This window comes from Scardinius erythrophthalmus (assembly GCF_964197995.2).
Source record: "Scardinius erythrophthalmus genome assembly, chromosome: 19".
NCBI lineage: Eukaryota > Metazoa > Chordata > Actinopteri > Cypriniformes > Leuciscidae > Scardinius > Scardinius erythrophthalmus.
The window spans coordinates 11,653,165-11,668,120 of record NC_138239.1 but is presented as its reverse complement, the minus strand read 5'-3'; the positions used below and the strand labels follow the sequence as shown (position 1 = coordinate 11,668,120).

At 36.8% G+C, this 14,956-nt stretch overlaps 1 protein-coding gene across 1 annotated transcript; it reads right to left on the bottom strand.

Annotated features, from left to right (window-relative positions):
* Positions 1-118: 118 nt before the first annotated feature.
* smyd2a (SET and MYND domain containing 2a) lies at positions 119-12,968 on the bottom strand. The gene is made up of 12 exons (XM_081347998.1): positions 12,523-12,968; positions 10,962-11,025; positions 7,673-7,783; positions 5,043-5,103; positions 4,525-4,649; positions 3,483-3,550; positions 3,304-3,406; positions 2,829-2,939; positions 2,027-2,150; positions 1,202-1,376; positions 974-1,082; positions 119-839 (listed from the first exon to the last, which is right to left on the bottom strand). The coding sequence occupies exons 1-12, from the start codon at positions 12,693-12,695 to the stop codon at positions 756-758; spliced, it is 1,308 nt and encodes a 435-aa protein (XP_081204124.1). The 5' UTR covers positions 12,696-12,968; the 3' UTR covers positions 119-755.
* Between the last annotated feature and the right edge of the window lie 1,988 nt (positions 12,969-14,956).

Here is a 14,956-nt window from a genome sequence, read left to right as displayed (position 1 = left end):
TGATTACAAGTCGCTGAATGTATTTAGCGATACAATTCACAGATAAATGTGTTATTTTGATGCTGGTTGCACATCTTAAATAGTATTCCACTTAAAAAAATGTAATCCATAAAGTCAGTGTTTGTCATAAGGAATTTATTACTTTAGTGTTGTCACATTAAATTTAATGTATTTTGCATGTGGCAGTCTGCATCTTTTTTTTTATTAAATTTTTCTTTAGCCCATACGATGTCAAAATAGCACAATACTAAACAAACAAGAAACGTTTAACAAATAAGCAACAATGATAGTAACACTATGAAATGCACTGATTGATTGGAAGTCCAATATCTTAACAGTATCCATGATATATTTTGATCAGTGCAAAAACAATAACCATGCAAACAGACAAGTAAAACAGAATCAGAGTCTTTCGCCTTATTGACAATATATAAATGATTTACATTCGTTAGCTATTGAAAACAATAATATTGTGTTGCTACATGAGGGGGCAAAATGTTGTTAAAAACCTGGTATATATGATATGATTCTTAATTCTTAGCCCTTCTTCTCAGAAAATAGCACATTTGTTCAAAGTGCAGACAATACAAGCAACAAAGTATCTCAGACTCAGGCCATCTATTTACAAAACTCAAAATTAATTTAAATGACATCTCAGATAAACAGGTAATTTTGACATCACTTTGTTTTTATATTCCCAGGAGAGGTATAAGACACATGCCAGTGTTTGATGCATATTCCTCCACGTGTTCCCATTATGTCTGGTCTTCTATTTCCTTTTTAATCTCAGCGATGTACGGGTGGTCCTTACCATGGGCAATGTCCATGATTGCAAGAGCCTGTGATAAATTCAGCAACAACAATTTATAAGCCTAGATGGGTCCAAAAATATATATTTTTTTCTTATAGATTTCAAAAGGACGCCCACATCAAATATTACATTATTATTACATTAGCACTGCTAACACCTTACCTTCTTTAAAGCTTTAACTCCTTGTGTACTCCTCTCAAGTCCTAGGTACAATCTTCCAAGTTTCAGGTACATAGAAGCCACATTCAGTGAGTAAGGAGGATAGTGCACACTAGAAAGATATGTGCATTGGACACAATTAGTAAAGTGGATACACTGTAACTCTTTATTATTTGAATTTTAAACTCAAATAAGTTAGAATGACAGGAATCACACTGGACCCAGCATTACCTGTAGGGCTGGACAATTTTCTCGCCATATTTCATTGCTCCGTCCCAATCCTGCATATAGAGACAGACACCCATTGCCTGATACATCATATGCAGCATGTACACATTGGTTTCGGCAAAGATTGAACCCATTTTCTCCAGGCTTAGTTCACAGATTTCCAGCAGCTCACTGGGGGGTACTTAGCAGTCAAGGAACTTTTAGTCAAAACCACAGGATATTTACACTTCCGTTCAAAAGATCTGTGAAAAAAGTGTCTGAATACAGTAAAAATAGTAATAATGTGAAATATCACTACAATTTTAAAAATAACTAATTTTCTCGGGTTTTTTATTTTATTTTTTACAAATTTAATTAATTCCTGTGATGGCAAAGCTGAATTTTCAGCATCATTACTCCAGTCTTCAGTGTCACATGATCCTTCTGAAATCATTCTAATATTCTTTGGTGCTCAAGAAACATAACTTATTATCAATGTTGAAAACAGTCTGTAGATTTTTAAAAGATATAATTTTAACGCATAACTGCTGAATAAATGCAAGAAAAAGAAAAAAACTTTTCAATGGTGGTGTATATTGTCTGACAAAGGGAGCTTGGTCTAATTTGCTCAGTCTACATTTTCTCAGACTTTTCAAGCAATTGTTGTTTTTTTTTAAATACACTAATGTATGTTTTGTGGCACAATATATCCCAAAGGTTAGTATGGCTTCAAGTGTGGAGACTAAATATATCCCAGTGCCTCTGGATTGCTCTATATTCAAAATATTGCCCGATATCACAGACAAAACTATAAAGATTAAAAAAAAAGAAAAGGCTAATGAAGGATATTTTTGTAGTGCTTTGCTCTCCTGAACTCCTCAATGACATTTCTGGCATACATGACCATCTGTGTGATTTCCTCATCCTCTGGAGGTGTGCTAAGCTTCTGACGGATCTCCATTTTGGCTTTGTCCTAAATAAAAAAGAAGGTGTTATTCCACATATATCGACTTGAGTTCCCTTATTCGTGATAATTTTTATTCATACTGTTATTACATATAAAAAGATGGGTCTCGGGTCCACTTTCAAACAAACTCTGGTGCGTTTCGACAGAAATATGAACGCAACAAGGACCAAAGACATATAAACAAACCAAAAACATGACGTGATGTCACCAGATGCGACCCTAAAAAGGACAGAATGCTGAAGCATACCTGATTTTTTCTCGTCATGGGAGCCATAACAGTTCGGTACAGGCGTCAGAAACGCCTTCTCCTTCGATCTTCGTTTGTGTGCAACAGAAGTATTCCCGACGCTGTTTTGACTCCTTTTTACACATTTTATAAACTCTTCACGAGTTCTCAGCTGGACAAAATGCCATCATATGTACACACATATAACGAGCACATTTATCCAAGCACACAGCATTGTTTTGGATATTCGGTAAGTTCAGACGCAAAATACGTTTTTTTTTTGTTTTTTTTGTTTTTGTATCTTCGGTCTTAAAAATGACAGTGTGAACCAAAGCTAACCAAACCAGGACTAAATGTATTATCATCTTTTTTTGGGTTGGACCAAAAGAACTGAACTATAAGTGTGAACGCACCCGTATATGAAAAGTCGTTTATTAAAGGGTTAAAATGACACTCACCTTTGATTTAGAGGTGCATTCTTTACAGTCACAGGTGAAGAAGTAAGAATCTTTCAACCGTTCAATTCTATCCTCTGTTGGATACAGGAGGTCAATGTAACTGTTGAAGATCTATTCCAGAGAAACAAAGAGGACTGTCACACAATATACAACAATTAAATTAGTAATGAGATGATTATGCAATACTATAATAGATGTCAGAATTCAATACTGACTTGTCAGATAATTCTGCATTTTACATGAACATTTCACATTACAATTTAATGACAATGATTATAATGCTAAATAACAAACAACAAAGGTTTCCTGAATGTGACAATAAAAATCATGTGAGGTCTGACCAGTCAGTGAAGATAACAAAATTTTGCATTCCTGTAAGTGTAATATTTTAGTCACTATTTAGTCTCAAACAATGACAAGACATGCTGCAATACAATACAATATTAAGAACAAGCATAACGTGGCCCTGTCTCACCTCATCTTCAGGGTTGATCTCCTGCACCGCTCTCACTTCGGCTACTGTACCTTTATACGTCACAATCACATTTGGACTACAACTGTGGTTCATCAGAGCAACACTACCATGGAAAGACATTCAATTACTAACAAGTACTTCATATATTTTGGTCAAGGCAGTGGTTTTATGAGACTTACTCTTGAAAAACCGCAGAACCCAAATGAGACAGCTCTTCATCTTCAATGGTGAAGCCATTACAATTCACCTGTGACGTAAAAAGGAGGAATTAGCAAGGACACACAGACTTGGAACTATCCACAAATAGGGTACAAGGTTTTGGAACAAATCTCATGCTTTCTGAAGTGAGAACTATTAAATATGCTAGACTAACCTAGGATCACTTAAAGGGATAATTTTTTCAAAACCCATTATAATTTCATTCTTCCATGGAACATAAAAGAGATGCTAGACAGAATGAAAGCCAAGGTCACAACTCACTCTCATCACATCTTTTATTTCCAAGTCTGTCATTCTCCTTATTTTTCACACAAAAAAATGAGAATTCATGTCATTCTAAACATGACTTTCTTTCTTCAGCAGTTATTTTGAAGAATGTTGATAAGCAACTAAACATTTTAGATACCATTGACATTAAAAACACTAATATATTTCCAAAATATCTTCTATTATGTTCCACAAAAAGATTTTACAGGGTGCGTAAACAGTGACAATTTTCATTTTTGGGTGAACTATCCCTTTAAAATAAACATAGTAAACTTAATTTATATTTTATAAAACTATATTGTATTTATATTTCATAGATACACATTCATACTTTATAAAGTGATTAGAATATAATCAGCTCTTATAATACTTAGTTTGCATGATTTTGCTGGCAATATAAAATAAAGCAATCCTGTAAATATTGTGATTTTTTTAATTCGGCTTTTTTAATTAGAAGCAAAAAAAAAAAAAAAAAAACTTGGTGAGTTCATTTCTGCAAATATATTTTCAAACTGTCATTTTCAATCACTTGATTACAAAATTTTACTGAGTTATTAAAATGTTGCAGTAAAAATATAAGATAATACTTCAGTTATTCCTTGCTTTACTGCATTTCTTCATTGATGCATGAAATTGATTAAATAGTATTTATCCGTGTTTATTTAATGAAAAACATGCAGAGCCCCAAATCTATATGCAAAAAAAAAAAAAAAAAAAAATCACAGTTAACTTTACCTGAGCAAAGAGTTCGGTAAGTGCTGCATTATCAGGAAAATCGAGATGGCGGGAGTAAAAGTGATGTAGTGCAGCAATGTCTGTATCGTTCATCTCATTCTTCTCATCATCCATCTTGTCCAGATCTGACAAACATTGTACAGAAAAGGAAATTAGCATTTCATCTTCAAAAAGACTCCAGTCTTACATTGTTAAGGCTATGCCACAAATTCGACAGAATGTTAACATATAATTGAGTATCAGGACAATAGCAGTAATAGCTCTCTTTTCATCAAACATGCAATGTCTGACTCTTTTTTTTTTTTAACACCAGTTACAATTGCAGACACAGACGAAGACTTCAAGTCCTACTCTAGGCGTCATATATCTGTGGAAGCCAACAGGGCAGATGGTAAGGGTCACTAAACAGGTGTGGAAAGTCACCAGCCTTTTACTGACTTCAACTTCAAACCCTCTTTTAAGCAAAAGAAACAGACTTTGCATTTTTAAACCTTTTTTTTTAAACCCTAAACACTTACGTGCTTCTAATTCTCTAAGAGTCAACACTCTTTCTGAAGGAGTCCTTTCTGTCTGGCTTTTCTGGAAAACAAGGAAATGTTTAAAAGTTAGATGTGACAATCCTCGCAAACTGTCAAACATGCAAAACAAAACCTTGTTTCAGTGTTTGATGAGACCAAACAGTTTTCTGGCCAACTGTCTAACGGGCACATGCTGTGTGACACAAAGCGCCATGTGCCGGCAGAGTGAGTCACGGAGAGCTGCCGGCCCTGACGCATTCAGGAAAAACACATCCATAAAAAACACATGGTAGCACCATATGTGCCAGAGCAGCACTGAAAATTCTACATCTAATTCTAAACTAAATCATCAGCTGTGCACTGGATTGTACCGATTCTTAAATTACTGAATATTACTATTGGTGAACTTTGCATCAGTGTGTTCAGAAAAAGAAAAGCCGTCCGTGTTTTCACACCTGTGAAGGTTAATCATCTTAACAGGTGCAGCAGAAAGAGCTGAGCTCCTTCAGACTCACTCTAGATGTGTCTGAAACCTGATAAATGCTGCCTTCACAAGCAACATATGGAGGTAGGAAGGCAACAAGGCACATCTAAATCCAATGTTTGTGTAACAGCCTGTCTGCTGAAACTCCTTGATCTGGTTGGATTTAGAAGACAACAGAGATGTGTGCTGTCTTCGCTGCATATAATCTCACGATCAGGCGCATTAATAATAATAGCATCGAATGAAGTGGCTAAAAGGAGGAAACTAATGTCTGTTTTATTAGTTTCTAAACCAATTTCCATCATTGACATTTTTAAGAACTTAAATGACTGCCCAAGTTTGGTTTCAGTAAGTTTTTATTTATTTAAAGAAATTAATGCTTTTATTCAGCAAGGAAGGACTCGTTACATGGATCAAAAGTCATTCATGGTGTTACAAAGGATATCTATTTCAAATAAATGCTGTTCTTTTAAACATTCTATTAATCAAAGAAACCTGAAAAAAACATATTATTGTTTCCACAAAAATATTAAGCAGCACAACGGTTTTCAACACAGATAATAATAAGAAATATTTCTTGAGCACTAAATCAGCATGAGGCACAGGAAAAAATTACATTTTAAAATATAGAAAACCATTTTTGATCAAATAAATGCATCCTTGATGAGCAGGGAAAAATCCTACCAACCCTGAGCAAGCCGCCTCTTCTCTAACCCTCTATAACTATTTTTTTTTTCTCAAGGCATTCAGACATGTACAGTTGCAGGGTCTGAAGGCATTGCGAACTTAAAACTGCACTGCACAACATCAGGAAGATCTTTCCTAACGGAGCATGCAACACAAATTCTCGTCCAGGCCCTGGTCATTTCTAGGCTTGACTACTGTAATGCTCTTCTGGCTGGACTTCCATCATGTGCAACTAAACCTCTACAAATGATTCAGAATGCTGCAGCTCGTCTTGTCTTCAACGAGCCCAAGAGGGCCCACGTCACTCCTCTGTTCATCTCTCTGCACTGGCTACCACTCGCTGCTCGCATCAAGTTCAAGGCATTGACGCTTGCTTACAGATCTATCACAGGCTCAGCTCCCTCCTACTTTCACTCACTCCTACGAGTCTACATCCCTACCAGAAGTCTACGATCGGTCAATGAGCGACGTCTCGTGGTTCCATCACAGAAAGCCACAAAATCACTTTCCAGAACATTCTCATTCACAGTTCCATGCTGGTGGAATGCTCTCCCCACCCTCATCCGGAATGTAGAATCCCTGACAACATTCAAAAGACAGCTGAAAACTCATCTCTTCCGTGAGCTCATAAAAAAAAAAAAAAAAATTGTACTTCTTCCTTTAAATTCTCGCTTATCGGGCTTATGCTACTCTGAACAATGCCGGAACTTCATATTTTGAGCACTTCTTGTGTTGTTTCTTGCCTCTTCACGATGACTCGCTTAATTTAGTCCTAATTTGTAAGTCGCTTTGGTCTGCTAAATGACTAAATGTAAATGTAAAACTACATTCAAACTACAAAAAACAAAAAAAAAAACAAAAAACTAATTGGCAGGTGAGGAATGTGAAAGCACTAGACCTCTCTTACTCTCTGAACTGAAGTACTCATGAGTAGAGTGGCTGTAGCTATAGACATTATTACAGCAGAGCAGCTGAAAAGCTGCCTCCTCAACATACTTCCACAGCCAAAAAAACATTTAAGATCTAACAGGCAACAGCAAATAGTTCTAGCAGAGAATAAAATGTACTGTAACTACTACCCTGCAGTAAATTCACTGTAAATATCCACCTAGGCAAAGACTGTTAGCAAGCAAAATATCATTAAGTGTAATAATAATTGCATTTAGTACGTGCATGAAAAGTTACCCGGAAATAGGCGTCTTTAGAGCACTGTTGTTATTGTTAACTAAAACTATTAAAATCATATTAGTTCATTGAAATAAAGCTGATATAAAATAAAAATAATATTTGATGAAAAACTTCATATTAGAAATGCTGAAATACTAAAACTGAAATAAAAATAAAATCAAGGCTAAATAGACATAAAAAAACAAATAGCATTCAATAGTAAAATAAACTTTTCTTTTAAAGCTGAAAACAAAAAGTTATACCGCATGCCAAAAAACCTAGTTGTCCTCACCTGTTTGAGTATTATTCTGGCGACCAGTCGTACGGTTTCTGATGGACACCAGTTCTCTCCGTATGAGCACATGGCTGAGCACTCCAGCTTGTGCATGGGCCAGTCTCCTCTCTGAGGAAAGGACAAGGCCATTGTTTATTTTCACACAAACTGGAAACATATAGCATATTTTCACATTTCATCATCAGATGAATACCACACCCAGCATGAAGAGTCACAGCTGTTCTTTTTGAGATGATATGCTTTTGATATAACCAATCGCATGTCGACTCGCTTCCGTTTGATGAGTCATGCTTTCAAATGGAACGGAACCTCAAGGCGAATACGAGAATTCCTGAGAGATAAGACTTTGAATTAGTCTCAGCCTGCCTCACAGGCTACTGGGCGACGAATAAACTAAATCCTGTGTTCTGGCGAGCAAACAGAAACCGATCCCTAATGCATTTGAGACGGATTGTCATAGCAACAGCGTGGCCAGAACGCCTTTCAGCTCAATTTAGGAATAGAGCAACAACCAGATCCCTTAAAATAAACAGGCTACCCAGATTTTCTCCATGATCGCTGCTTTAATTATATTGGTCTGCTGTTCTTTTTTTTTTTGTACTTTTGCTTTTGATATTTAAATGGACAACAGTGTGTAATTTCTTTGCCAGAGACAACCATTTGTAGCTTCCCTTTCCGCAGTATAAACACCGAAGTGCTATCAAATCATTGTTCTGCTGCAAGTCTTAGATCATTGGTGTGATTCTGAGGCGGGACTTCCTGTATGTCATTTAGCAGGGAATAGAGCGATGCATTTGGGATGAAGTAAAAATGCTTGTCATTTTCACGTGGGAGGAACTGATTTTAATGATAATGCATAAACTTTACATTTTTACATATTACCTTACATTATGACTTTACGTTAGAGGGGTAGTTCATCCAAAATTCTGTCATCATCTTGACATTCCAAACCTGTTCGATTTTCGTTCATCCTCAAAACACGGTCTCTTCATTGAGTCCGTGGAATTACCACTTTGACGCTCCAAAAAATGAATAAAGAGATTGTAAAACGAATCCATATGAATTGAGTGGTGTAGTTCACATTTTCTGAAGAGACATGTTCGCTTTTTATATGATGAACAGATGAATTTAGGCTTTTATTCACAAATAAACAATCAACGGACACATCAGTTATGGTAAACGGAAGCACAAGCATGTTTGCTTGATGTGCGAGAACCAATGAGGTTCATTCTTGTGTTACGCAGCACATTTGAGCTTCCACAAAAACCAATGAGGTTTGTTCTCGCCCGTCAAGTACGGTTGAGCTTGTGTTTATGTAGGCTGATTAACATATATATGTGAATAAAAGGCTGAATTCAGAGCAAGGATACACAGAGGGACAAGCCTGAACTGGAACAGCTTAAAACCGTAAGATGATGGATAGGCTGATTCTAATGCCACAACTTGTAGGGCGCAGAAAAACAGCAGGGACTAGAGAGAAGGGCCTTGTGGTAGAGTGCAAATGGATTATTGATGATCTTTATTTTCTGTGCTGGATTTTCGACTCTGCTTGGCACACACCCGTAATGATCAATTACAGAGCTGTCATTCCGGCTGTGGAATCTACCGAGAACGATCCCTGTTTCTCATCCTGGAGGAACTCATTAATGAGGAACTGAGTCAACTGTGCTTTGTCTTATACAAAGTTGATGAGATAAAAATAAATATTTTAAAGCCTTTTAGAACAGTAAAAAGTAAAAATATAAATAAAAAATTACAATTCAAAAATTACAATTCAGTTTGGGGCTTGTAAGATTGTTTTTACGTCTCTTTAAGTCTTTTATGCTTATGCTTTATATTTCCACAGCATGCAGGTTATGAATGAAACGCTCATTTTAAAATCTTCCCAGTCTACTAAAATTAGTTATGATATCCGCTTTCGTTAACGCTACAATAAGTAAATCCACTACACCAGCAAATTACTTTGACAGCAATGCCACCTCATCTCGACTCGACACGCTTTTCGCTCCGTTTTCCATTGCAGATAGTACCTCCACAATAGTACCTGGTCGTCATAGCGACGCCGCAGGAAACTGCCGTGACGTAATCTTCTACGCATCACTACGCTGATTCTCTGACCAATCAACAGTCTGCCGTGTTTTCACGTCACATTTTAGTATTGCCTCAGCTCGCTCAGAAAAAAGTACCTGGAAGCAGGTACAGGTACAACTTTTACACAGTGGAAAACCAAACAAAGGCGAGTCGAGTCAAGGCGAGCTGGTACTGTGTAGTGGAAAAGCGCCAATACAGAGCTACTGGGAAAACGGAAGTTAAAAAACAAAATTCTAAAGTTGGCTGGGCGCTTGTTTCTCTAGCACATAAGGTCTATAGACTGACGTCACCGTTTTCAATAATTCGCGCTTTTGTATTTTACACGGAGATGATACCGGTATCGTTTTAAAAAACTTGCGTTCCAAGTTTGCGTTTTCAGGCCCCGAAAAATTAACAGTCAAAATGCATAAGTTTTGTGAATATTTCTATTTTGTGTAAATTGTCCAGCATCCCCACGACCCTACATTTGATTAGAATGGATGGATCAAAATTTGTCTCAGATATGTAGCAAAGGGTGGTTGAGTTGTTGAGGTACTGCGCTGTTAACACAAAGGCTGCAGGTTTGATTCCAGGTAAAGTGAGTGCATTAACTATGGAGTTCATTCTGAGACTATGCTACTCTGGCTCATACACAGGAAGAGCACTTCAACAAGCGTTGCTCCAGTGGGACCATCCTCACAATTAGAGCACTGTAGTGTAAGTACTAAGTGTTGGAAAAAAAGCTCTGATATATGCTGACAGAGCAAAATGAACTTTATGAAACAGGTCGTTATGGCCGTGGCTTCAGCGTTACAGTCCACTGTACTGTATGTCTCTGTGTTCCACAGCATATAGGCAATATGATGTGTAAGTAAATAATGACAGAATTTTCGGTTACACTTTATTTTAAGGTGTCATCGTTACAGTGTAATTATATATTTAAGTACTGAGTAATATTAAGCAACTACATGTACTTACTAAAGGTTAGGGTAGGATTAGGTTAAGGGGTTACTTGCATGTAATTATGCATAATTGACTGTTATTACTATGATAAGTAAATGTAACATATGTAACAAGGACACTGTAAAATATAGTGTAACCTAATTTTCTTTTTTTTGGGGTGAACTATTTTTGTAATATGGACAATGGAGCAAATCCACACACAGAAAGACGATGATATAGTTTCCCTCAACAAAAAGCACAAACACAGACTTACCTGACACTCAACATTGCAGTAATAGGCCTGTTTACATTTTCCACACTTCGACAGCCCTTCTTTCCTGTGAATGAAATGACAAAAAAAGTTGTTTTTTTTTAGATGATCCTCAATTCACACTTCAGCATTCCACTATTTCCTTCTATGTTAAAGTTAATGAAAATCCTGTCATTATTTACCCTTATGCCTTTAAAAAAACATAATACTTTCATTCTTTGGTAGAGCACAAAATATTTTTGCCACGGTCACCATTAAGTTTCATTGATTGCACCTTATTTCTGTCATTCTCTCTAAAGATCACCCAAAAATAATTCATCATTTCCTCACCCGTTCCAACCATACACGACTTTCTCCTGCAGAACATAAAATAAGACATTTTGAAGAATGTTGGTAATAACTATACAGTTTTGGTTAATATTGACCCTCATCTTTTTTACATTCCACAGAAACATGTAATTCTTACAGTTTTAAAAAGGTGAGTAAACGATGACAGATTGGTAATTTTAGCTAAACTATCCCTTAAAATCTTGGATTAAATCACGATTCACATGGATGTCTTTATGAACAATTTGAAGCATCAATGGTTACCTGGACTTTCAATACAGAGAGAAATCTCTAAGTGATCATTAAAATATCTTAATTTGCGCTTCGAAGATGAACAAAAGTCTTATAGTTGTGGAACGACATGAGGGTGAGTTAATGATGACAGAACTTTCATTTTTGCACGAACTAAGTCTTAGATAAAATGATTGGAAATGTCCTGCAACCATCACCACAGAGAAGATTTCACCAGAAGGTCCAGTTTTGACATTAAAAATGAAACATATGCAAGGATAAATCACTCACGATAAGATCTATAACAAGCATTTAGAAAACAGATGAGGTGAATTTTTCTTGCATACCAACTTTAACATCTCCATTCTTGTTCAATGGAACAAAATCAAACATCACCTTCATTGTTACAATACAAAAGTACAAAAGTTCAACATTGACAAATGCATCAATCACACCAAAAGCTCTCATTTAAGCCCATAAAATAATAATTTACATTGTCTTGTGTTTACATATGCTTATGATAGATGTATTGCCAATTGTATCTAGTGGATTTATGCAGTCTACTAGATCACATCACACACGTCTCCTGTAAAAATCTACAGACTGACTGCCTGAAAAGAAAGATTTCACTAAACATTCATGCACGGCACTCATTGTCCGTGTTGGAGGTGTGTATAAAGTGGGTCACCCTTCACACTCACAGTGCATGACCCAGCAGCATTTAAACGCAGAAAAAATAGAAAGCATGTGCCAGCCAGCCATCTTTAAGAGGGACCAGCCTTGCAGTGAATGCAGATTAGCTTCCTGTCAAATATGGCATGACCAAAACAAAGTTGATCAAGAACTATTATAAAAGTTAACAATTATTATTATTATTATTATAAAGCTCTTGGTGTACGTGCATGCATTGTCAAATGAAGCATCCGTGTGCACAGCAAGTCAGGAGGATCTAGTCTCGTACACAAAGACACAAAGTGTCAGACGTGGACTTAATAGGAGCGCTGACCTGGTAAAGCAGTATTCGCAGTGTCCGCCTCTCTCGTTCACTGTCAGCACGTAAGCATACGCCGGACAGGCGAACACTAGATCACCAACTTTGAACTGCTTAGTGGCTTTGAGTCCCCGGCCTTTACCGGGGCTCAGAAACCTTTCAGTACCCTCAATTCCCTCGGTTTTCATTGCTCTTGACCTGCTGCTGCTCGCGTGTCACACTTCCTTGCACTCGTCAGAAAGCGGTGCCTCGGTCTCAATCGGTTTTGTTAGTGACTGCGGCAAGTGTAGTGACGCCACTACCACACCACATGTTCGGCGAAAAGACTCCGAACGAGATGCACCAGAAGACAGGCGGCTTACGGCAATGCCCCACACACCCAGCGGTCCTAAAGCCCGTCAGCGAGTAGCGTCCACTACCGGCCTACCTCGATATTTGGCTTCATGGCGCCATCGCGTGGTGTCTAGGGGAAAGTGAGCCATTGAGATAATGAAACAATCAAACTGATCTCCTAAATTAAAACAAACAATCAAACAATTTTTTTAATTGTGTTTGCAATCTTTAATCAAAATAACTTCCCTTTCCTTTTGCAGAGTCCTTTTTTTATAGAAACATATTATTATTATGCATTTTTAAATATTTTATGACAGTTTTTTTTAGCAATATGTGTTTTCGAAACAGTCAGTGGTTCGGAGCTTGAATCGAGTTTTCAACAGTTCAAAGTACAGCGAGCGATTCGATCCAATACGACATTCGAATTTCGAATCATCTCAAAATGGATGGCGTTGGTCTGGTGAACCCATGAAGTGGCTCTAAAGGTTTTAACTGATCTCAGTAAGTTTTTTAAACTCATTTTTAATTCATTTAACGAAGTTTGTATACATTTCGTGCTGCAAATATGATCAGATTAATTAATCTTATGCTTGGATCCACAACATCGTTGTTCTCTTACAAAAAGTATGGAAGTTGCGTAGGGCTCCCGAAACACCAGGGGGCCCTCTTTCTTTCAAAGATAATTTAAGTAGTGTATCACTGTAAACATGGCGGTAATTTACTGTAGGTAAATGTTTAAACTTTAGATGAGTCATATGTATTTTTTTAGGCTATATTTATTACTGACTCGGACATCATGCAGTGCAGTCTTGACATAATGGCAATTGCTTCCCAACCAATCTGAGCAGAAAAAATAAAGAAAACCCGCCAAGAGCGTGAAGAAAAAGAGCAAGAAGAAGGTATGTTTTTGTAATATTTTATGGTACGTTTCCACGGCAACTATATGCTTATAATAGAGGTGTTTGAGTTTTCCGCCTACAGCCGACACCTGTCAAAATGATCAACATTCACACCAGAGATTTTATAAAAGATTCACACGGATCCGCGAAAACGACTAAAAACCCTGTATTCTGCTGCCGGGCCATTAGATGGCGATGAAACGCTACAGACTGAACACATGACGTCAGCGTCTTCAGAGATTCGCGTTTTTGTTGTTTATGTAGAGACAGTTTTCAAAAACTTTGCAATTTGAAACCCGTTTTCAAAAGTTTTTGTTTTCAGGCTCCCAAAATACCGTTGCCGTGTAAATGATCGACAAAAACGTTTTTAGTTGAAAACGGTGTCGTGTAAACAGCCCCTTAGATTCTTATGTTTACACGACACCGTTTTTAACTGAAAACTTGTATGTGTTTTAGCCATTCATTTACATGACATTGGCGTTTTGGGGGCCTGAAAATGCAAGCTTTTTAAAATGGATTTAAAGTGCTAGGTTTTGAAAACGATGCCTTTACCGTCTCCATATAAACAACAAAAATGTGAATTTGTGAAAACAGTGACGTCATGCGCATAAGCATCATAGATACACATAGGCTGCGTTCGAAACCGCATACTCAATGAGTAGGTACTTAATTTCAATGAGTACTTACTTAACGAGCGCTAAAAGAGTAGGTACTTTATAGCCAGATCTCGTTGAGTATGAATGCGAGCCGGACATCTGCCATGTTGACGTTATCATGTGACCTACGACGCGTTATCACAAGCGCAACAACTTAAAAGATTTGAACGACACGTTTAATTCATCTGTCTGTAAATATCATGATATTGATTAAACTTGCTCATTTTGTGGTCTTTTTGAAGAAACTGCTGCCCATTTATTGTGTGAGTACATTTAGGGTTGATTTAAGTTCTTATATTTAACCCTACTAATGTGACCCACCGTTTTATCCTTAACGATATTTATTTTTATTACGAAATCCCAAAATTGTCATCTCTTGAATATGTTGTTAATTTCTTTATTTTATATCCAAACATTTTCATCCATAAGCAAAAGTGGCTTACTGCTTTGCTTTCCTCTTTTTCTTGTTAAATTTAACTCTCGTTTCATCCCTCAGGCCTATAAATAACAGAAAATGCATTTTTTTTAAAATGTATTATATAATTAATTATTTAAGAATAT

Bases quoted from the DNA above. Each gene is read 5' to 3' on its own strand.
- smyd2a (XM_081347998.1), bottom strand. From the start codon at position 12,695: ATGAAAACCGAGGGAATTGAGGGTACTGAAAGGTTTCTGAGCCCCGGT. The intron at 7,784-10,961 runs GTAAGTCTGTGT...TCCTTTCCTCAG, and splicing joins ACTGCAATGTTGAGTGTCAG to AGAGGAGACTGGCCCATGCA. The intron at 3,551-4,524 runs GTAAAGTTAACT...TTTACGTCACAG, and splicing joins TTACCGAACTCTTTGCTCAG to GTGAATTGTAATGGCTTCAC.